The 21,647-nt window shown below is 47.6% G+C and overlaps 1 protein-coding gene across 1 annotated transcript in view; it reads left to right on the top strand.

The window, feature by feature from the left end:
- Nucleotides 1-21,132, top strand: part of cyp20a1 (cytochrome P450, family 20, subfamily A, polypeptide 1) — a 33,650-nt gene extending 12,518 nt beyond the window's left edge. Inside the window, exons 5-13 of the mRNA XM_080198727.1 lie at nucleotides 4,368-4,535; nucleotides 5,344-5,422; nucleotides 11,631-11,746; nucleotides 15,791-15,845; nucleotides 16,470-16,590; nucleotides 17,229-17,340; nucleotides 18,007-18,071; nucleotides 18,753-18,842; nucleotides 20,015-21,132. Of these exons, the coding sequence (XP_080054853.1) occupies nucleotides 4,368-4,535; nucleotides 5,344-5,422; nucleotides 11,631-11,746; nucleotides 15,791-15,845; nucleotides 16,470-16,590; nucleotides 17,229-17,340; nucleotides 18,007-18,071; nucleotides 18,753-18,842; nucleotides 20,015-20,165 (957 nt within the window). The 3' untranslated portion in view covers nucleotides 20,166-21,132. The remainder of the gene's footprint in view (nucleotides 1-4,367; nucleotides 4,536-5,343; nucleotides 5,423-11,630; nucleotides 11,747-15,790; nucleotides 15,846-16,469; nucleotides 16,591-17,228; nucleotides 17,341-18,006; nucleotides 18,072-18,752; nucleotides 18,843-20,014) is intronic.
- The last annotated feature ends 515 nt before the right edge of the window (nucleotides 21,133-21,647 follow it).

The raw sequence follows: 21,647 nt of genomic DNA, 5'->3' as shown, positions 1-21,647 counted from the left end.
ATGTTCCCAATGATGGGGGAGTCCAGAACTAGGGGTCATAGTTTGAGGATAAGGGGTAAACCTTTTTAGAACTGAGGTGAGGAGAAATTTCTTCACCCAGAAGGTGTTGAATTCATTCCAACAGAATGTAGTTAAGGCTAAAATATTGTCTGACTTCAAGAAGAAATTAGATATAGCTCTTGGGGCTAAAGGGGTCAAGGAATCTGGAGGAATCAGGATATTGAATTTGATGATCAGCTATGATCAAAATGAATGGCAGAGCAGGCTGGAAGAGCTGAATCGCCTACACATAGAATCATAAAAATCACAGAAACCCTAAAGTGCAGAAAGAGGCCATTTGGCCCATCGAGTATGCACCCAGGCCCTACCCCCATATCTCTACACATTTTACCCGTTAATCTTTAATTTATGCATCTCAGGACACTAAGGGGCAATTTTAGCATGGCCAATCAACCTAACCAGCACATCTTTGGACTGTGGGGGCAAACCGGAGCACCCAGAGGAAACTCATGCAGACACAAGGAGAATGTGCGAACTCCACACAGATAATGACCCAAGCCAGGAATCAAACCCAGGTCCCTGGAGCTGTGAAGCAGCAGTGCTAACCACTATGTTACCATGCTGCCCATACTCTTGCTTCTAGTTTCTAGGTTTTCTATGTTTCTATATGATGAGCTTCTGACTGCATTTGTGCTCCATCATCAAGACCATCTGCTCCCTTTTCCATGATATAACCTGACTCTATCCCTCCCTCAATTCTTCAGCCACTGAAACCCTCATGTGCCTTCAGCTGCCTGTGTCCTAAGCTCTGGAATTCCCTCCTAAGTCTCTCCACCTCTATCGTCTCCTTTAAGATTCTCCTTGACACATACCTCTTTGACCAAGCTTTTGACAAGCTATTCAAATATCTCTTTGTATATCTCAATGACAACATTTTTTATGCTTCTTATTAAAGCAGCCTGGCTCCTTTTCCTACATTGGGGATAAACCTTTCAGGACTGAGGTGAGGAGAAATTTGTTGACTTTGAGGATGGTGAATGTGTGGAATTCACTACCATAGAAAGTAGTTGAGGTCAAAACATTGTGTAATTTCAAGAAAGAACTAGATATAGCTCTTGGGGCTAAAGGGATCAAAGGATATGGGGGATGGGGAATCAGAATATTGAATTTGATGAATTTGCCATGATCAAAGAGCAGACTCAAAGGGCCGAATGGCCTCCTCCGTTCCTAGTTTCTGTGTTTCTATCAGATATAATATATTGCAAGCTGTTGTCAGATAGATAGGTTGTTGAAAGAAAAATCAAATCAAGGGATATTGGGAACATGGTGGGCAAGGGACTGTTAGCAAAAGAGGAGTGTTTCCTCAGAAAGCTACACCCACTCCCCCAGGTGAAATATTGGTAGAATCCAATACTGTTCAGGCTGTCAGTTGCCTGTTGATTGTCTCCCCACAGAGACCACCACCTGACTATATTTGCAGGAGTGGAATAAATATCAAAAGAGGTGATGTGAGGGCTTCTTGCAGCAAGTCAGCAATTCTGCAAATCATACTAGGATTGAGAAAGTATCGCCAGCCCCTCAGCTTTTGATTAACAAGTTGGAGCACGGATCCAGCAGGAAAGAAACCTTCTATCCCTGCTGCTGCATTTCCTCCTGTACCATATGGCTGGCTTTTTATAACAAGCCTCCTGTGAAAATCCATACACACCCACAGCTATTTCCCTCCCTTCATCTATCCAGTTGGTCGCTTCTTTGAGAAATGTTTATTATGATCAGACACAGTGCAGGAAAGAGATAGAGAATCTGGTGAGCTGGTTCAACGGCACTAATCTCTCTCTGTGCCACAAGACGAAGAAGATAGTCATTGACTTCAGGAAACGTGGTGGAGAACATGTCCCTGTCTACATCAAGAGGACGAAGTAGAAATGGTCGAGAGCTTCAAGTTTTTAGATATCCAGATCACCAACAAGCTGTCCTAGTCCCCCACGCCGACGCTATAGTTAAGAAAGCCCACCAATGCCTCTACTTTTTCAGAAGACTAAGGAAATGTGGGCATGTCAGCTACAACTCTCTCAAACTTCTACAGATACACCATAGAAAGCATTCTCTCTGGTTGTATCACAGCTTGATATGGTTCCTGCAGTGTCCAAGATTGCAAGAAACTACAATTGGTCGTGAACAAAACCCAATCCATCACTCAAACCAGCCTCCCATCCATTGACTTTGTCTACACTTCCCACTATCTCAGAAAAGCAGCCCAGACATACTTTCTTCCACCTTCTTCCGTTGGGAAAAAGATACAAAAGTCTGAGGTCATGTACCAACCAACTCAAGACAGCTTCCCCACTGCTGTCAGACTTTTGAATGGACCTATCTTGCTGCGGCTGTATAGGGCATTGGTGAGGCCGCAGCTGGAGTACTGTGTGCAGTTTTGGGCGCCGTACTTACGCAAGGATATTTTGGCCTTGGAGGGAGTGCAGAGGAGGTTTACTAGGCTGATGCCGGAGTTGAAGGGGTTGAGCTATGAGGAGAGGCTGAATAAACTAGGCTTGTACTCGTTAGAGTTTAGAAGAATGAGGGGAGATCTCATTGAGACATATAAGATGATGAATGGGATGGATAGGATAGAGGTGGAGAGACTCTTCCCGCTCAGAAAGGACAGTAGGACTAAGGGGCACAGCCTCAAGATAAAGGGGGTGCGGTTTAGAACGGAGTTGAGGAAGAACTTCTTCACTCAAAGGGTGGTGAATCTCTGGAATTCTCTGCCTGTTGAAGTGGTGGAGGCTACCTCGCTAAATATTTTTAAGACGCGGGTTGATGGGTTTTTGATAAGCGAGGGGATTAAGGGTTATGGGGAGAGGGCGGGAATGTGGAACTGAGCCACGACAGATCAGCCATGATCTTATTGAATGGCGGGGCAGGCTCGAAGGGCTAGATGGCCTACTCCTGCTCCTATTTCTTATGTTCTTGCATTAAGTTAATCTTTTTCTACACCCTAGCTATGACTGTAACACTATGTCCTGCACCTTCTCCTTCTCTATGTACAATATACTTTGTATAGCACGCAAGAAACAATACTTTTCACTGTATACTCACACATGTGACAATAATAAATCAAAACTGCTCTGCAAAGTTTGGTGGGATAGCACACTGGGAGCTTTAGTCCCTATCGAATTCATGCTGTGCCTGATCTGAGAGTGCTGGATGAGTCAGTGTGGAAGGAATTGTATCCTGTATCTAACCTGCACTGTACCTGTCCTGGATTGTTTGAAGGGAAATGATAGAGGGAGCTTTACTCTGCACCTAACCTCTTGCATGTTTGACCCTTGGACTGAAAGCCAGAATTATTATTGTTAAATTAGCACTAACTTTACAAAAACAGTTGATATATAGAAATTAGAAGCAGGAGGAGGACATTTGGCCTCTCAAGCCTGCTGTGACATTCATTATGATCTTGGCTGATCATGGAACTCATTAACCTGTTTCTGTCTCCCCCCATTTCCTCCGATCCTTTTAGCCCCAAGGGCTATATCTAATTCTTGAAAACGTACAATCTTTTGGCCTCAATTGCTTTCTATGGTCGCAAATTCCACAGGCTGACCACTCTCTGGGTTAAGAAACTTCTCCTCATTTCTATCCTAAACAGTTTATCCGGGATCCTTAAACTATGGCCTTTGGTTCTAGATTCCCCCACCATCATAAACAGCCTTCCTGCATCTACTCTGTATAGTCCTGTAAACGAGGCTGGTTTGAGTGATGGATTGGGCTACATTCACGACCTTTCGTAGTTCCTTGCGGTCTTAGGCAGAGCAGGAGCCGTTCCAAGCTGTGATACAATCAGAAAGAATGCTTTCTATGGTGCATCTGTAAAACTTGGTGAGAGTTGTAGCTGACATGCCAAATTTCCTTAGTGTTCTGAGAAAGTGGAGGCATTGGTGGGCTTTCTTAACTATAGTGTCTGCATGGGGGGGACCAGGACAGTTTGTTAGTGATCTGGACACCTAAAAACTTGAAGCTTTCAACCATTTTTATTTTGTCCCCATTGATGTAGACAAGGGCATGTTCCCACTACGCTTCCTGAAGTCAATGACATTTTGTTGACATTGAGGGAGAGATTATTGTCGTTGCACCAGTTCACCACATTCTCTATCTCATTCCTGTACTTTGTTTCATCAGTTATAATGTGGGTTAGGGACAGCATAAAGTGACCTTTGCACTGTCCAATCGCGTACCTCTGAAAATCTGACCTTTCTCTATTTTGCAGGCTGAGTTAAATCTTACGAGCCAGGGCCTCTAGGTGCAGGGCTGTGCTAGCAATCATTTAGCAACTGATTTGATTCCTCCTGGTCTTTTCCTTTCTCCTGCAGCTGGCTGACGAGCTGGTCACCAAATGGCTGTCATATCCTGAAGCTCAGCACGTCCCTCTGTGCCAACATATGTTGGGCTTTGCCATGAAGTCAGTCACGCAGGCAGCAATGGGCCAACACTTCGAAAGTGATCGAGAAGTAATCCACTTCCGAAAGAACCATGAATCGGTGAGTGGGCTGGAGAGGAGCGCAGGCTTGAGCCTTCACACCCAGTGTTGGGGAGGAAGTAACTTTTTACTGCTGCTCTCACCCAGCAGTCTCCTTCCATTGAGAAAGAATTGCTAACACCGGAAGTAGCTCTTCTCCCTGTATCGATCTGACCCAAACTGACCAGGAATATTGCCAGTTTGGAAGCTGCTCTGTTTATTTATTCGGCTTATTTATTAGTGTCACAAGTAGGCTGACATCAACACTGCAAATGAAGTTACTATGAAACACCCCTAGTCGCCACACTCCGGCGCCTGTTCGGGTCCACTGAGGGAGAATTTAGCATGGTCAATTCGCTAACCAGCACGTCTTCTGGACAGTGGGAGGAAACTGGAGCACCCAGAGGCAACCCACGCAGGCACAGGGAGAGCGTGCAGACTCCACACAGACAGTGACTCAAGCCAGGAAACGAACCCAGTACCCTAGCGCTGAGAGGCAGCAGCGCTAATCACTGCGCCATTCCACACTTAGTTTTCTTCTATCCTGCCTTAGTTTGAAGCTTTGTTACCCCAGCTTGAACCCAAAGGTGGCACTGTAGTGCAGTGGTTAGCATCGCTGCCTCACAGCATCAGAGGCCCAGGTTCAATTCTGGCCTTGGGCGACTGTCCAAGGGGAGTTTGACGGTCTCCCTGTGTCAGCGTGGGTTTCCTCTGGTTGCTGTGACATGCACTATTATTCTGGTTTTCTGAGATGTATAACGTTATCCTGGTAGACTGAGATGTGTATCAGTTCTCTCGTGTCCTGAGTTCTGTCTTGTGTTTGCTTTCAGATTTGGTCAGAGATTGGGAAAGGATTTCTGGATGGATCTCTGGATAAAAGCTCTGCCAGGAAACAGCATTATGAAGAGGGTAACTGAGCATTATCTCAGACTTATGGTAGTGCTGTGTAATGGAAGGTTGTGTGAGGAAACCTAAATCAGAGCACTTCCAGAATAAGTCCCAGCTTTGATCATTGGTGTAGGGATGTGCATGCGGGCAGGTGAGGGTGGGACATGTGAGGATGGGGTGTGAGAGGGTGGGGGTGTGCTTGCATGCAAGGAGGGGAATGTGCGCGTGTGCTAAGAGGGGGCGTATGTGCAGGCAGGGGGTTGCGTGTGCAAGGGGAGGGTGTGTATGTGCGCGTGTGTGATGGGAGTGTGTATGTGATGCGTCTGCACACTGTGCATGCTTGCTCACTGATGGGATAAATCTGGAATAAACCTGGTATTAGTAATGGTAACTGAAAATTACCAAAAACCCATCTGGTTTGAGGAAGGAAATCTCTTTGCCTGGTCTAGCCTAGACATGACTCCAAACCCACGGCAATGTGGTTGATTCTTAAATATTTTCTGAAATGGATCAGCAAGCCTGTTCAGAATGGAACTTACCACCACCTTTTAAAGGGGAAACAGGGACCAGAGAATAGATGGTGGCCTTGCCAGCGATAGCCCCATCCTAAGAATGAATTAAAAAACCCCTGTCAACATTCTTTGACAAGATCATCACTAATTTTCCAAACCTTTAAGGAATGTAGGATTTGACCAGTAAATCTCTGTCATCCTATGAATCGGTCTGTGCTGTATAAAACACCCCAGGTGTAGTCTCACCCTATATCATTGCTTTGAGACCTCTTTACCTTTGGACTCCAATTCTTTTATAATAAAAGCAAATATACCATTTACTTTGCTAATTGCTTGCTGTGCCCACAGGCTAACTTTTGTGATTTGCGTTCAAGAACACCCAGGTCGCTTGAGCTTAAATTCATGACACGTCTAATTTGTCCAAACTTTTCGTAGCTTTAAAGACTTGTTCTATATCCAAGAGTGAAAGGACCTAGATTAGTCAACCTGCCTTTGTGCTCAAATTCTGGGGATTAACCGTGTATCTCTTTCTCTGTATCCCACCTTGAATAACTAAATATTAGCCTTGGGCGAAACAGCTACAGCAAGTTTCTAGCCAAGATGATTAATTCAGGAATGCTAAGGAGCAGCAGCATGGCATGGAATTTTAAAAGAATTAATTCAGAGAAAGACATGAACTTCTGTTTATATAGCACCTTTCGTGACCTTGGGCATAACCAAAATGCTTCTTAGCCATTGTCGACTCTCTTGCAGGGAAACATTAAGGGATAAAAGCAAATTACTGCAGATGCTGGAATCTGAAACCAAAAGAGAAAGTGCTGGAAAATCTCAGCAGGACTGGCAGTATCTGTAAAGAGAGAAAAGAGCTGATATTTCAAGTCCAGACGACGCTTTGCCAAAGCTAAAAGACATAGAAAGCAGGAGATATTTATACCACTTTCTATATCCCTGTTTCTATGCCTTTTTTGCTTTGACAAAGGGTCATCTGGACTCAACACTAGCTCTTCTCTCTCCTTACAGATGCTGCCAGACCTGCTGAGATTTTCCAGCATTTTCCCTAACAGATTAAGGGAATTTCTGAGGAACTGTTCAACGTCTCAATAGGGCACAGATAGACTTTCTTTAGTTTGAGGTGATTACTCAGAGTAGAGACCTACAGTGCAGAAGGAGGCCATTCAGCTCATCGAGTCTACACCAACCACAATCCCACCCAGGCCCTATCCCCATAAATCCATGCATTTACCTCAGCTAGTCTTCCTGACGCTAAGGGGCAATTTACCATGACCAATCCACCTAATCCACACATCTTTTACTCAGCAACTATGTATTGAGTTTATAAGTAGGACAGTGACAAATCAACACAGGCACAATATCGAACGTAGAGAGGAAACCTAGGCATCACACATCTTCTCTAGGTGTTGTTGAAATAGCCAAGTGTCAGGTTGAAAAAGTCCCCGCATTTCTAGCAAACTTGAAGGCCCAGCCAGTGCAGAGCGACAGCGAACAAACCCAATCGAGTGTTGAACTTCAGAGCCAGAATTATCATCTGATCACGCAGTGCCGCGATCAGACCACTGTCCAGTTTTGGTTGCTACAACACGAAAAGAGGTTCGATCGCAGGAGCCACAGGCAAGGGTCGTGAGGCTGATCCCTGGTGCCATATTTAACATGTGGAAAGGCTAGGGAGTCCTGGGCTTTTCAATCTGCAAATGAGGCATCTACGTAGAAGCACAGAAAATAGGAGCAGCAGTAGGCTGTTCATCTCATTGAGCTTGCTCAGTCATTCATTATGTGCATGGCCAATCTTCTATCTTAATGCCATGTTGCCACTCTTGGTACCTGTGGTATCTAGAAATCTATCTGTTTCCTTCCTAAATATGTTCAATTATTTGGTCTCCACAACCTTCTGTGGTAGAGAATTCCATAGGTTCACCACATTCTGAGTGAAGAAATTTCTCCTCATCTCAATGCCAAATGGTTTTCCCATTTCCTGAGACTGTATCCCCTGACACCCCACCAGCCAAAGGGAATACCATCCCTGCATCCGGCCCTGTCAGAATTTTATGCATTTCAATTAGATCCCCTCTCATTCTTCTAAATTCCAGTGAATACAAGCCCAGTCAACCCAATCTCTCCTCATATGGTGGTCCTACCATCCCAGGAATCAGTTTGGTGAACTTTTGCTGCATTCCGTCTATGGTAAGTATATCCTTTCTTAGATAAGGAGACCAAAGTCTCTCTCAATACTCCAGGTGTGGCCTCACCAAGGCCCTATACAGCTGCAGTAAGATAATCTTGCAATGAAGGCCAGTATACCACTTGCCATATCATCGACGTGGTGATCTTGAAGAGGAATACTTGACAGGAGAAACATAAGCCTGGAAAATTACTTCAGCCCAATCAGAATGTTGCTATAAGTTGAATAGCAATGATAGGGCAACACGTTTTCAAAATATTCAAACGAAAATTTTGAATGGATATCAGCAAATGCTGGACTGAATGGCCTCTTTACACTCCGTGACCTTTCTGTGGTTCTCATGTCTCTTTGCACATTGAGTGATCAGTATGTGGAATGGAATCTGAACGGATAATCCCAAGGTGGAAACCCTTCAATCATTTTGAAACAAGTTAGATCCAATGATGAAGCTTCAGGTGGATCAACTAAGGTGGGCTGAATGGCCTCAGTCATCCAAACCCATTGTTAGTTATACTGTGTTTGGAGAGAGAGATTATTCTATCCTGAGCCTGTGTTAGGCTGGGTTCTGTCTAGTTGACCACTCCCAGATCAGTGAAGGCAGAAATTAATGAGGTTAGTCTAGTGTGGAGGGGAGTGCGCGGGGGGCTGGAGGGTGGAGGGGAGTGCGCGGGGGGCTGGAGGGTGGAGGGGAGTGCGCGGGGGGCTGGAGGGTGGAGGGGAGTGCGCGGGGGGGCTGAAGGGTGGAGGGGAGTGCGCGGGGGGGCTGGAGGGTGGAGGGGAGTGCGCGGGGGGGCTGGAGGGTGGAGGGGAGTGCGCGGGGGGGGCTGGAGGGTGGAGGGGAGTGCACAGGGGAGCTGGAGGGTGGAGGGGAGTGCGCGGGGGGGGCTGGAGGGTGGAGGGGAGTGCGCGGGGGGGAGCTGGAGGGTGGAGGGGAGTGCGCGGGGGGGCTGGAGGGTGGAGGGGAGTGCGCGGGGGGGCTGGAGGGTGGAGGGGAGTGCGCGGGGGGGCTGGAGGGTGGAGGGGAGTGCGCGGGGGGGGCTGGAGGGTGGAGGGGAGTGCACAGGGGGGCTGGAGGGTGGAGGGGAGTGTGGGGGGAGGACGTGTGTGGAGGGGTTTGTGGGGGGGGCTGGAGGGTGGAGGGGTTTGTGGGAGGGGCTGGAGGGTGGAGGGGAGTGCGGGGGGGTGCTGGAGGGTGGAGGGGTTTGCGGGGTGGCTGGAGGGTGGAGGGGTTTGCGGGGGGGTGCTGGAGTGTGGAGGGGAGTGCGGGGGGAGGAAGTGTGTGGAGGGGTTTGCGGGGGGAGGAAGTGTGTGGAGGGGAGTGTGGGGGGAGGAAGTGTGTGGAGGGGTTTGTGGGGGAGGTTGGAGTGTGGAGGGGTTTGTGGGGGAGGTTGGAGTGTGGAGGGGTTTGTGGGGGAGGTTGGAGTGTGGAGGGGTTTGTGGGGGGGGGCTGGAGTGTAGAGGGGTTTGCGGGGGGTGCTGGAGTGTGGAGGGGTTTGTGGGGGGGCTGGAGTGTGGAGGGGTTTGTGGGGGGGCTGGAGGGTGGAGGGGTTTGTGGGGGGGCTGGAGGGTGGAGGGGTTTGTGGGGGGGCTGGAGGGTGGAGGGGTTTGCGGGGGAAGGAAGGGGGTGGTGGGGTGGAGGAGTGGAGTGTGTGGGGGGGGGTTGGGGATTTTTTGGGATGGTGGGGGGAGTGTCTAGGGGGGTGCAGGGTGGGGAGGCAGTGTGGGTGGGGCATGGGGGAGAGTGTGGGGTGGGGTGAGGGTAGTCTGTGGGGGGTGGGTGAGTATGGGGAGGGCAGGGGGTTATCAGGAAGGAGTTGGAGGAGATGGTGCTCTTTGAGAGTCAGAGTGGGTGTTGGGATGGATGGTGAGTGGGGGTATTAGTGAGTGATAAGGATAATGGCAGAAATATTGAGATCCCTTCCCAAAAGACTGGAGGGCGGGAAAAGTGCTGGCTATATCTGCACTGCAATACATGTCTGTACCAGAAGATGGCACAAGTCTGCATCTTATTATCTGTAAGAAATCTCACAACACCAGGTTAAAGTCCAACAGGTTTATTTGGTAGCAAACGCCATCTTATCATCTGCTGAACCCGCCCTGTGCAGATTCAGGCTTGGCCACTGGTGCCCACCTGTCGTATTGATGGGGGTGGGTTTGGGGTGGCATTGCTTTCCCAACAGCTAACAGCTGCTGAAGGCACCGTGCGCTGGACAGTTTTTCTGAAGCCACTTCACTGACAGCCTGTTCCTCTTCAAGTGGAACAGCTTCAGGGATAGACTGGCAAGGTGATAGCTGGCAAACAAAGCCTGATTGACTGTCACTGCCAAGATAGTGACAACCAGATGCTGTCCTTGCTGAAATGAGCCTCTAGAGATTAAATGGCCAAGAATTATTCCTGTAATCTCAGTTCCTATCCTGCTTTACATGATTTTTCAATGTTACAGTTCACAGGATAATTTCAAATCAGTGAGGTCATTTGGCCCATTTGATTAATTTGTCCAGAAAGACACCTAAAGCTCCATCAGCTGCACCCGTTATATTTGATGTGATTCTGAGCATAATGTTTCCGAACTTCTGAAATATTTTAATTCATTCTCGGGCATTCTGGCAAAATCCACATTTATTGCAGATCACAGAGTGGTCTGTTGAACCATATCAGAGGGCAGTCAGATTCGACCATGTTGGTAAGGGGCTGCTGACACATAGAGGCTAAACCAGTCAAGGATGGCAGTAGCAACAAAAACAGAAACTGCTGGAAAATTTCAGCATCTGCGGAGGGAATAGAGCTACCATTTCAAGTCTGGATGACCCTTGGTCTGAGATTTTCCAGCATTTTCTGTTCTCGTTTGACATTCCAGCAACCGCAGTGTTTTCCTTTTACACAAGGATGGCAGCAGTTTCGGTTCCTTAAAGGACATTTGTAAATCCGTTGGGTTTGACCATCTGTGGTTCCAGAGACTTTAAAAAATTCACATCCCTGTCAAACGCTGACAGAACCGTGATGACATTGGGAGCCCAGTCCCTGTACTGAGCACCACTCGTGGAAACGTGTTGATTTCATTACTTGTGCATCCTCGAACCTCCGCACTGTCAGTGGCATGATGGTTAGCGGTGCTACCTCACAGTGCCAGGGATCCGGGTTCAATTCCAGCTTTGTGTCACTGTCTGTGCAGAGTCTGCACACTCTCCCCATGTCTGCATGGGTTTCCTCTGGGTGCTCTGGTTTCCTCCCACAGTCTGAAAGACATGCCGGTTAGGTGCATTGGCCGTGTTAAATTCTCCCTCAGTGTACCCAAACAGGCGCCAGAGTGTGACAACTCGGGGATTTTCACAGTAACTTCATTGTAGTGTTAATGTAAGTCGACTTGTGATACTAATAAAAATTTTAAGATTCATAATTTAATTTAATGTTCTGTCTTTGCAACTTGCAACTGTAAGTTGCCCAAGTTCAGCTAGGTGCAGTTTTTATTTTCTTTGCACTTGATCAAGTTATTTTCCAAATTCTGTTCTCTCCTCCCAGCCCTCGGGGAAATGGAAGCCACGCTGAAGAGAGTGGCGAAGGAGCGCAAGGAGCAGAGCAGTGGCCGGGAAGTGTTCATGGACTCCTTACTGCAGGGTGACCTCAGTGAGAAGCAGGTACAAGGGACTGGGTTGTGAGAGTGTGTGACTGGAACCTGGCTTTAAATGTGTCATTGCAGTGATGGGCAACCTAGGCGAGTGAGTGGGCCGCATGGGTAGCCCTCCTTCACCTCAGTGGCTACAAGATTGAAATCAGGCATGTTCACTAACTGTGACCCTGTGAATAAGATTAAGTATGTTTTAATACATGCAGGAATTCATTACTTAATCATTCATTTAATCATTCACCAGCACAGTGGTTAGCACTGCTGCCTGGCAGCACCAGTTCAGTTCAATTCCGGCCTCAGGTGACTGTGTAGAGTTTGCAGTCTCTCCTCGTATTTGTGTGGGTTTCCTCCGGTTTCCCCCCACAGGCCAAAAATGTGCAGGTCACATGGATTGGCCATGCTAAATTTCCCCTTAGTGTCCAAAGATGTGCAAATTAGGTGGATTGACCATGTTAAACGCTTGGGAGAATAGGAGTGGGGGATAGGCCTGGGTGAGATATTCTCTGAGTCTGTGCAAACTCAATAGGCTGAATGACTTCTATCTACATTGTAGGGATTCTATGGTTCTACCCTATTGTGAAACCACTCAGTCACAGTATAACAACAATATGTTCCATTTGTATAGCTTTTATCATAGGAAAACAGCTCAAGATGCTGCACAGGTGAGATAACAAACGTCACCGCATGGGGGAATCGTGTCCCATGCCTGTGCGGGAAATGTGATAGGCACGGATCCTGTAGTCTGTAACCTTTGAGTGCAGCCTAGATTAGAAGCTCATCCTCTAGGATGACTCAGGGTAAACTAGAAGGAATGCAGAAAAGATTTACTAGGATGCTACTAGGACTTGATGGTTTGGGTTATAAAGAGAGGCTGGATAGACTAGGACTTTTTTTTCCCCAGAGCATAGGAGGCTGAGGGGTGACCTTATAGAGGTCTACAAAATAATGAGGGACATAGACAAGGTAGATAGTCAATATCTTTTCCCAAAGGTAGGCGAGTTTAAAACTAGAGGGCATAGGTTCAAGGTGAGAGGAGAGAGATACAAAAGGGTCCAGAGAGGCAATTTTTTTCGCACAGAAGGTGGTGAGAACAAAGAACAACCCAGCACGGGAAACAGGCCCAACGAGCCCGCGCCGCCGCATCACCCTACACCTATTCTACCCTGCATGTCTACAAATGGAACCCCTAACTTAGCCAGATTCAGGGGAGAATAGTGTCAATTTGGTAAAACCAATCAGCCTAAGAGCACATCTTTGGAGTGTGGGAGGAAACCGCAGCACCTGGAGGAAACCCATGCAACCACAGGGAGAATGCGCAAACTCCCACAGACACAGGCCCAAATCCATGTATCTGCACAGCTAGCAGTGCTAGTCACCGAGCTGTTGCGGCGCCCGTCTACCGGTCCAGGATCAAGCACACACACCGACACGAAGTACTAGGCCACTCCTGGAACTTCCAAGAGCAGCCCACGCACGACCCACCGTGTGCATGCCCCTCGTTTGACACGAGGTGGACCTCCTCCTGCGGAATAAAAAGACAAAAACGTTAATCTTACAAGCCTGCTTTTCCAGTGTCTCCCGAGGTTCTAACCTTATTTAATAGCCCCTACCATAACCCTCCATCCTCGTTTCACTCATGTGTCTATCTAACTGAACCTTAAACGAGTCCAACGTTCCTGCCTCCACCACCCTACTCGGTAGCGCGTTCCATACCCCCACAACTCTCTGCGTAAAGAACCTTCCTCTCACTTCCAAATTATACCTCTCCCCCCTCACCCTTAAATCATGACCTCTCGTGTTTGTACCCAGTCTAGGGAGCAGTCTCTCACTATTAACTCTATCTATTCCCTTCAGTATCTTATATACCTCTATCATGTCCCCCCTCAATCTCCGTCTTTCCAAGGAGAATAGTCCCAGTTTCTCCAACCTTTCCTCGTAACCCAGCCCCTCCATGCCAGGCAACATCCTGGTAAACCTCCTCTGCACCCTTTCCAGAGACTCCACATCCTTCCGGTAGTAAGGTGACCAGAACTGGACGCAGTACTCCAAATGCGGTCTAACCAACGTTCTATACAACTGAAGCATTAGACGGCAGCTTTTATACTCTATACCCCTTCCTATAAAGGCTAACATTCCATAAGCCTTCCTAACAACCTTCTCCACTTGTGACGCAACCTTCATGGATTTGTGGACCTGCACTCCCAGGTCCCTCTGTATGTCTATACTCCTAATCGGTGTACCTTTTATCACATAGCTCCTCTCTACATTATTCCTTCCAAAATGCATCACCTCGCATTTGTCAGGATTAAATTCCATCTGCCACCTATCTGCCCAATGCACCAACCTATCTATATCCTGTTGTATCACCTGACAATCCAGTTCAGTACCCGCCAACCCTGCCATCTTGGTGTCATCAGCAAACTTGCTGATCACACCACCTACGCTCTCTTCCAAGTCATTTATGCATACTACAAAGAGGAGAGGTCCCAGTACTGAGCCCTGCGGCACACCACTGGTCACTGGCCTCCAGCCCGACAAGGTCCCCTCCACAACTACCCTCTGTCTCCTATTACCCAGCCAGTTCTCAATCCACCTAGCTACCTGGCCTCGTATCCCATGCGCCTTAACCTTTTCTACCAGCCTACCATGAGGGACTTTGTCAAACGCCTTACTGAAATCCATATAGATGACATCAACGGCTCTCCCATCGTCAACCGTTTTTGTTACCTCCTCAAAGAATTCCACCAGATTCGTAAGGCAAGACCTCCCTCTAACAAAGCCATGTTGCGTATCCCTAATCAGATCGCAACGCTCCAAATGCTCATACATCCTACCCCTAAGTATTTTTTCCATTAATTTCCCTACCACTGATGTCAAACTCACCGGTCTATAATTTCCAAGGTTATCCCTACTACCTTTTTTGAACAGCGGTACCACATTTGCTACCCTCCAGTCCTCTGGGACCTCACCTGTGTCCAAAGAAGAGACAAAGATTTGCGCCAGAGGCCCAGCAATTTCATCTTTCACCTCCCTAAGCAGCCTGGGATAAATACCATCAGGCCCCGGAGCTTTATCCGTCCTTATGCTACCTAAAAGCCCTAGCACTTCCTCTCTCGTAATAGATATTTCCTGCAACTGATCCTCAGCTTCCTTCAAGAGACCGCACGATTCCGAACCCCTCTCCTTCGTGAATACCGACGCAAAGTATTCATTCAGGAGCTCCCCCATTCCCTCCGACTCAATACATAACTCTCCACTCTTGTCCCTAAGAGGACCAATTTTCCCTCTAACTACTCTCTCGCTTCTAATATAGGAATAAAAAGCCTTTGGATTTTCCTTAATCCTACCAGCCAAAGCCATTTCATGCCCTCTCTTCGCCCTTCTAATTCCCCTTTTTAGCTCCCTCCTACTCTCTCTATATTCCTCCAGCGCACTCTCCGTACCCAGTCGTTTCGACCTAACATACGCCTCCCTCTTCTTCCTGACCAAGTCTTCAATACCCCCTGTAATCCACGGCTCTCTAATCCTACCTTTCCCATCCTTCCGTGAGTGTCTAGAACAAACTGCCAGAGGTAGTAGTAGAGATGGATACGATTTTGTCCTTCAAAAACCATTTAAGACAGTTAGGTGGGAGTTAGACGTAACATAGACAGTTACGTCAATGTTATAGACAGCTATGGGCCAAACGCAGGCAATTGGGACTACCTTAGTGATTGCAAAAAGGGCGGCATGGACAAATTGGGCCAAAGGGCCTATTTCCATGCTGTAAACCTCTGATTCTATGAGGTGATTGTAGTTAGCTGAGCTCTGGACCCACGTACCTCCCGGGCCTCCTCCACTGGCTGCCGGTACCTCCCGGGCCTCCTCCACTGGCTGCCGGTACCTCCCGGGCCTTCTCCACTGGCTGCCAGTACCTCCCGGGCCTCCTCCACTGGCTGCTGGTACACCTCTATTCTGTCAGTTACATCCAAATCCCTGAGCTAGTCAAGTCAGTCCCACCAGCTGAAGCTGGTTTCTGTGTGGATTCTGCTGTAACCTTTGTTTGTTTTGCCAGGTTCTGGAAGACAGTATGATCTTCTCACTGGCTGGCTGTGTAATTACCGCAAATCGTAAGTACAGTTTATTCATAACACAAAAGCAGAATGACCCCTGTTGTCATTCTGTAAATAAAATAAAATCAGTTTGCATTTCTATAACAACCATTAATGTATTCAATGTCCAGAGGTCCTGAACAGTAATGTAACTTTTATATATTGATGTTGAAACGTAGGCAAAAGAGCTGAACTCAGCAGGTGAGATGAGAGTATCTACATTTGACATCAAGACAGCATTTGACCAAGCGGTGGTTGTTAACTGTATTTAAATTGCCATTTAAATCTGTAAGAGGAATGTTGCTTTTTTGGAACTGGAACAGCGATAGTCTAGACATTAAGTTGTTTCCATTTCATTTTTAAATATTGTTCAACTGTTAATGGTTAAGGTGCTTCATTTGTTAGAGTTAGATTTAAACTGTGGTATTAAATAGTTTTTGTTATAAACGATCCCTAATTTGTCAGTGGAATCACTCCAGTAGTGAAACATTCTATCATATTTGTGCCATTATACTGTACAGTTATCCTCTCTCTCTCTGCCGCTGCTGTACAGTTATCCTCTCTCTCTCTGTTGCTGTGGAGTATGGTTCTAGATGACTGTCCACTCTCTGAAATGATCACATTTGACCTTCTCTTTCCCAGTGTGCATTTGGTCTACGTACTTTTTAGCCACCTCGAAGTCGCTGCAGGACAAGCTTTATCAAGAGGTGAGCCAAGTTCTGGGAAGGAACCCCCTCACTTTTGACAAGCTGCAGGAACTCAGGTGAGGGTCGATTTTTGCAAAGGCTCTGGGTTGGCTGATTGATCAAGAGACAAATGTTTCTCATTGTGGCGTGGCCTACAGATCACCTTACCGTGTTCCCAGGACACCTCAAGAGGTGCTGGAACCTGGAGTTATGCTTTGGGGGTGGGGGGGAGGTGGTGGCGGGATTGGACCCACAAACTCCCAGATTCAGCGTCAGGCTTGTGCTGAGCAAGCTGCACACAACTGGGGATGCAGTGCAGGGTGCCATGGACCACTCCACCTTTTTTGTGTCAACAGTGAGTGCCGGAGGGCTGTCTGGCCCCAGCTCACCTCACCCAACACCCAGGCAGCCAGCCAGCAGGAATTAGGAGATGGTCTTTGGAGACAGAATCCCTTGTTGATCCCCTACTTTTGGGCGTTGGGGCTGTTTGTGTGTGCGTGAGTGTGTATACAGTTATCCTCTATCCAGATTCTGTGTGCGTGAGTGCGTGTGCACGCTGGGGAGGAGGGTTGTCATGGGTTATTTTATCCAGTCGCTTTCTGAGCCCAGATATCACACCCCAAACATCGAGTCTCGGATTTGTGCTGCACTGGTTTATATTTACTGTGGGTAGTTACCTGTAGCTTGCACCCATCTTGTCCCTCTCCTCGTGCAGGTATTGCCAACAGGTTCTGAACGAGACTGTCCGCACAGCCAAGCTCACCCCAGTCGCGGCGCGACTCCAGGAGCTGGACGGGAGCGTGGACCGTCACGTCATCCCAAAGGAGGTGAGAACTGGGACTGCAGCTGCCCTGATCAGTCCCCTAGCCCTCACGAATTGATTATCGCCCCCTGCGTGTCAGAGGTGTAAGCTGTCGCTTCAGGTACAGTTCAGGCAATACTCATCCTCCCCAAGGGAATGTTTTATTTGCTCGACGTATGAGGAACAGTTGAGGACTCTGGGTCTGTACTCGATGGAGTTTAGAAGAATGAGGGGGGAATCTCGTTGGAACTTACAGAATACTGAAAGACCTGGATAGAGTGGATGAGCGGAAGATGTTTCCATAAGTGGGAGAGACTAGGATCTGAGGGACAACGCTTAGAATGGAGATGAGGAGGAATTTCTTCTGCTAGAGGTGGTGAATCTGTGAAATTCATTGCCACAGAGGAAGCCAGGTCATTGAGTGTCTTTAAGACAGAGATAGATAGGTTCTTGATCAATAAGGGATCAAAGATTACAGGGAAAAGGCAGGAGAATGGCGATGAGAAAAATATCAGTCATGATTGAAAGGCGGAACACACTCAATGGGCCGAGTGGCCTAATCCTCCTCCTGTGTCTTATGGTCTTTATTGTGAGCTAGTGTTAACAGTTCTGGTTGTACATGTTCCAGAAATATCCCAAGTGAATTCATCCAGGAATCTGTGACCCATTGACTCTTTCTTGTCTCCCTCAGACTCTGGTCATTTACGCTCTGGGTGTGGTGCTTCAGGATGATTCCTCATGGCAGTCACCTTACAGGTATCATCGTCATTGCTTCTTTCTCCCTGTTTACCTGTTGTTATGCGATCTTTTGTCCTCAGGTGACGGATTGCAACATCAGGAAATTCAACTACTTCCACATTCCCATACAAACACTCCCAGGACAGGTACAGCACGGGGTTAGATACAGAGTAAAGCTCCCTCTACACTGCCCCCATCAAACACTCCCAGGACAGGTACAGCATGGGTTAGATACAGAGTAAAGCTCCCTCTACACAGTCCCTGTCAAACATTCCCAGGACAGATACAGCATGGGTTAGATACAGAGTAAAGCTCCCTCTGTATTGTCCCCCATCAAACACTCCAGAACAGGTACAGCACAGAGTTAGATACAGAGTAAAGCTCCCTCTACATTGTTCCCATCAAATGCTCCCAGGACAGGTGCAGATTCTATTCTCTTATTGGTGAGGATGTAGCTGTGTGCTTTTGTGGTTTGTGAAACTTCACACTGTCCTCCGCATTCCGTGTCAAGTTGAATGGGAGCTGTGTGGGCACATGTAAGAATGTGTCTATGTCTCTCTCTCTCTCTTACACCTTCAGTTACAAACCTGTGTCTGAAAGCACCCTGTTTTGCACCATACACTATCCCAGTGACAGCATTGTACATTATTCAGACTGGAGATCTGTTTTAACTGAGCCACTCGTCTCTTCATCCTGCAGGTTTGATCCCGAAAGATTCGACGATGAAGCTGCCAGGAAGCAGTTTACATTGCTGGGATTTGCTGGGAGCCAGGAATGTCCGGAGCTGCGGTAAGTGATGAAAGATAAGGAAAAGTTGGGCTAAAGGGCCTGTTTCCATGCTGTAAACCTCTATGACTCCACGATTCTGAGGGGGCTTGACAGGGTAGATGCTGGGAGGATGTTTCCTCTCAGGTGGGAATTTACAATCATGGGCAAAGTTTAAAACTGAAGGGCCTCCTGTTTGAGATGGAGAGGAGGAGGAATTCCTTCTCTCAGGGTCATTAGTCTTTGGAATTCTCTTCCCAAGGGAGCAGATTAACCATGTATATTAAAGGCTGAGTTAGACAAATTTCTGATCGACAAGGAAGTTAATGGTTATGGTGCTCAGGCCACAGTCAGATCTGCTACAGTTGATTAGGGCCTTCGGCCCAACTTATCCATACCATCCCTTTTTTTAAACCACTAAGCTAGTCCCAATTGCCTGCGTTTGGCCCATATCCATCTTACCCATGTAACTGTTTAAATGCTTTTAAAAAGACAAAATCGTACCTGCCTCTACTACAACCTCTAGTGTTACGGTCATAGCTAGGGTGCTGAGAAAGATCAGCTTAACATAAGATAGGTCCATTCAAAAATATGACGGCAGAAGGGAAGAAGCTGTTCTTGATTTGGTTGGTACGTGATTTTTTTCCCGACAGAAAGTTTTAAAAAAAAGTTTATTTATTAGTATCACAAGTAAGCTTACATTAGCACTACAATGAAGCTACTGTGAAAATCCTCCAGTCGCCGCACTCCAGCGCCGATTCGGATACACTGAAGGAGAATTATTACAGCCAACGCACCTAGTCAGCATATCTTTCAAACTGTGGGAGGAAACCGGAGCCCCCGGAGGAAACCCACACAGACGTGGGGAAAATGTGCAGACTCCGCACAGACAGTGATCCATACTGGGAATCAAACCTGGGTCCCTGGCACTGTGAGGGAGCAGTGCTAACCAATGTGTCATCGTGCTGGGATGCTACTTCTTATGGAGTGCATCTCTTAGATCCACTTCTGTCCCTGAGTGTGGGTGCTCTTCTCTCCCAGTTGCCATTGACAATAAGGGGAAACAGCAAAAGCAATTGCTCCATCGGGGGAGAGGTTTTGGTCAGTAACATAATGTAGGCTCAGCTGGTTTTATAAGGTTGTTGTACCTCACATCCCTCCCAGTCTCAGGCTGTTTGTGTCTCCCTCCCCAATAGGTTTGCTTACACTGTGGCTACAGTCATGCTGAGCACACTGATCAGGAAGCTGAACCTGCATCCTGTGGCAGACCAGGTAGTGGAGATGAAGTATGACCTGGTAACCACACCCAAAGAGGAAGCTTGGATCACCATCAACAAGAGAAGCTAGCCTGACCCCCGCCAATCTGGTCCAAGCGGGGGCTGAAGCAGAGGGAGCACTGTCGGTAGGACATTGCAATGATCATTCCCAGCCATGCCAGGCTTGTATCCTTCTCTTCCTTTACAAACAGGGATCCTGCAAGTTTCAGCTACCCAGCTCCTCCTCTACTCGTTAAAACACAAAGCTAACCTCGGATGGATAACCTAGTGGTCAGACGTCTTCACAGCAGAACCTTTATCAGAGCTGAACGATCCTCTCATTGCAGTGAGCAGTGATATGGAAACAAGGGATGGCTGTTCCTGATTTCCACTGCTAACCCCAGAGATAGCGCAGCTGTCCTGCGCGCGATGTACACCACACACAACAAACACAACTTGGATAAAAATGGGGGAAATGTTCAGCGACTGTGGGAGGAGAGGAGGTGATGATAAAATGGGATAAAAAATCATGATGACCACAATAGCACAGATCAATGTTGGATCAATGCACACTGGCGGATCAGTGGTTTCGTGTCGGGATTTGAGAACAAATCTTGTCACCAGACCACGCACCTTCAGAGTTCGAATCCCACCCTGGCCCCACTGCTTCCAGTGATAATCTCGCATCAGGAAGATGCCAGGCTGATCCCAAGCCTGGGTGGCAAAGGGGCTGCCTCAGCTGGTCTCAGTATTCCTCCCGTCCTTCCTGAGGTTAACTCCAGGAACAGCAAGGCTATGATCCCAGTCCTAATCCAACATCTGTGTGCCCCGGCTGAAGACTGAATCTGGATATCTTACTGGGCACTTTGCATCTGCGCGAAGACTAGGCTGGCTCTGCCACAACGAGTTTGTACCGTCTGAAAATGAGAGGGGCATTAGACCTTGTTCTTTAAACATTGTGTATGGACATTTGGTGCAGTTATCATGTCAGATAAGTGGGACCGGTAATTATCAGAAGGGTCTGTAATCATTTATCAATAAAATTGCTGAAAGGACAATGCGGAGGAGTCTCTGTCCACCTATGGTTGCTGTCTAGAGGTCAAGATGGCCTGCAGAGTGTTTAAACATTTCAGCTCCCCCACTAAGTCAGACATGGCACTTGCTTGTGTGCCCTAATCTAGTCTCTCAATGGAAGGCTCAGATAGCATTCCCTTGCCTCTGATGATCGCTAATCTTACGGCAAATCACAATGGGTGAGGAAAGCATCGGGTTTGACTGCGATTTCTCCCCATAATCCAGACTTCAGCATAAAGACAGGGCACTTGGAAAAGATTCTGGCGGTCGAGACATTGGCAGAGGATGGGGGAGAATGGTTTCGGAGGCAGAGATGGTGTTGGAGGGTGAGGGAGGAGGGGATAGACTGAGATTTGGGGCAGGAGATAGTTTTAGAAAGGTACATCCAAACTGGCGCTGCGTTTGAGAGAGCGCTTGTCAGACAAAGATCCAGCAGAGGTCAGTTGGCGTCTAACCAGTTGTGACTTTCACCATTGTGAGCCCTTCAGTTCAGCTGTAG

The sequence above is a fragment of the Carcharhinus amblyrhynchos genome, chromosome 11 (assembly GCF_965287045.1).
Source record: "Carcharhinus amblyrhynchos chromosome 11, sCarAmb.v2.hapA, whole genome shotgun sequence".
Lineage (NCBI taxonomy): Eukaryota > Metazoa > Chordata > Chondrichthyes > Carcharhiniformes > Carcharhinidae > Carcharhinus > Carcharhinus amblyrhynchos.
This window is presented reverse-complemented; position numbering and strand designations above follow the sequence as displayed.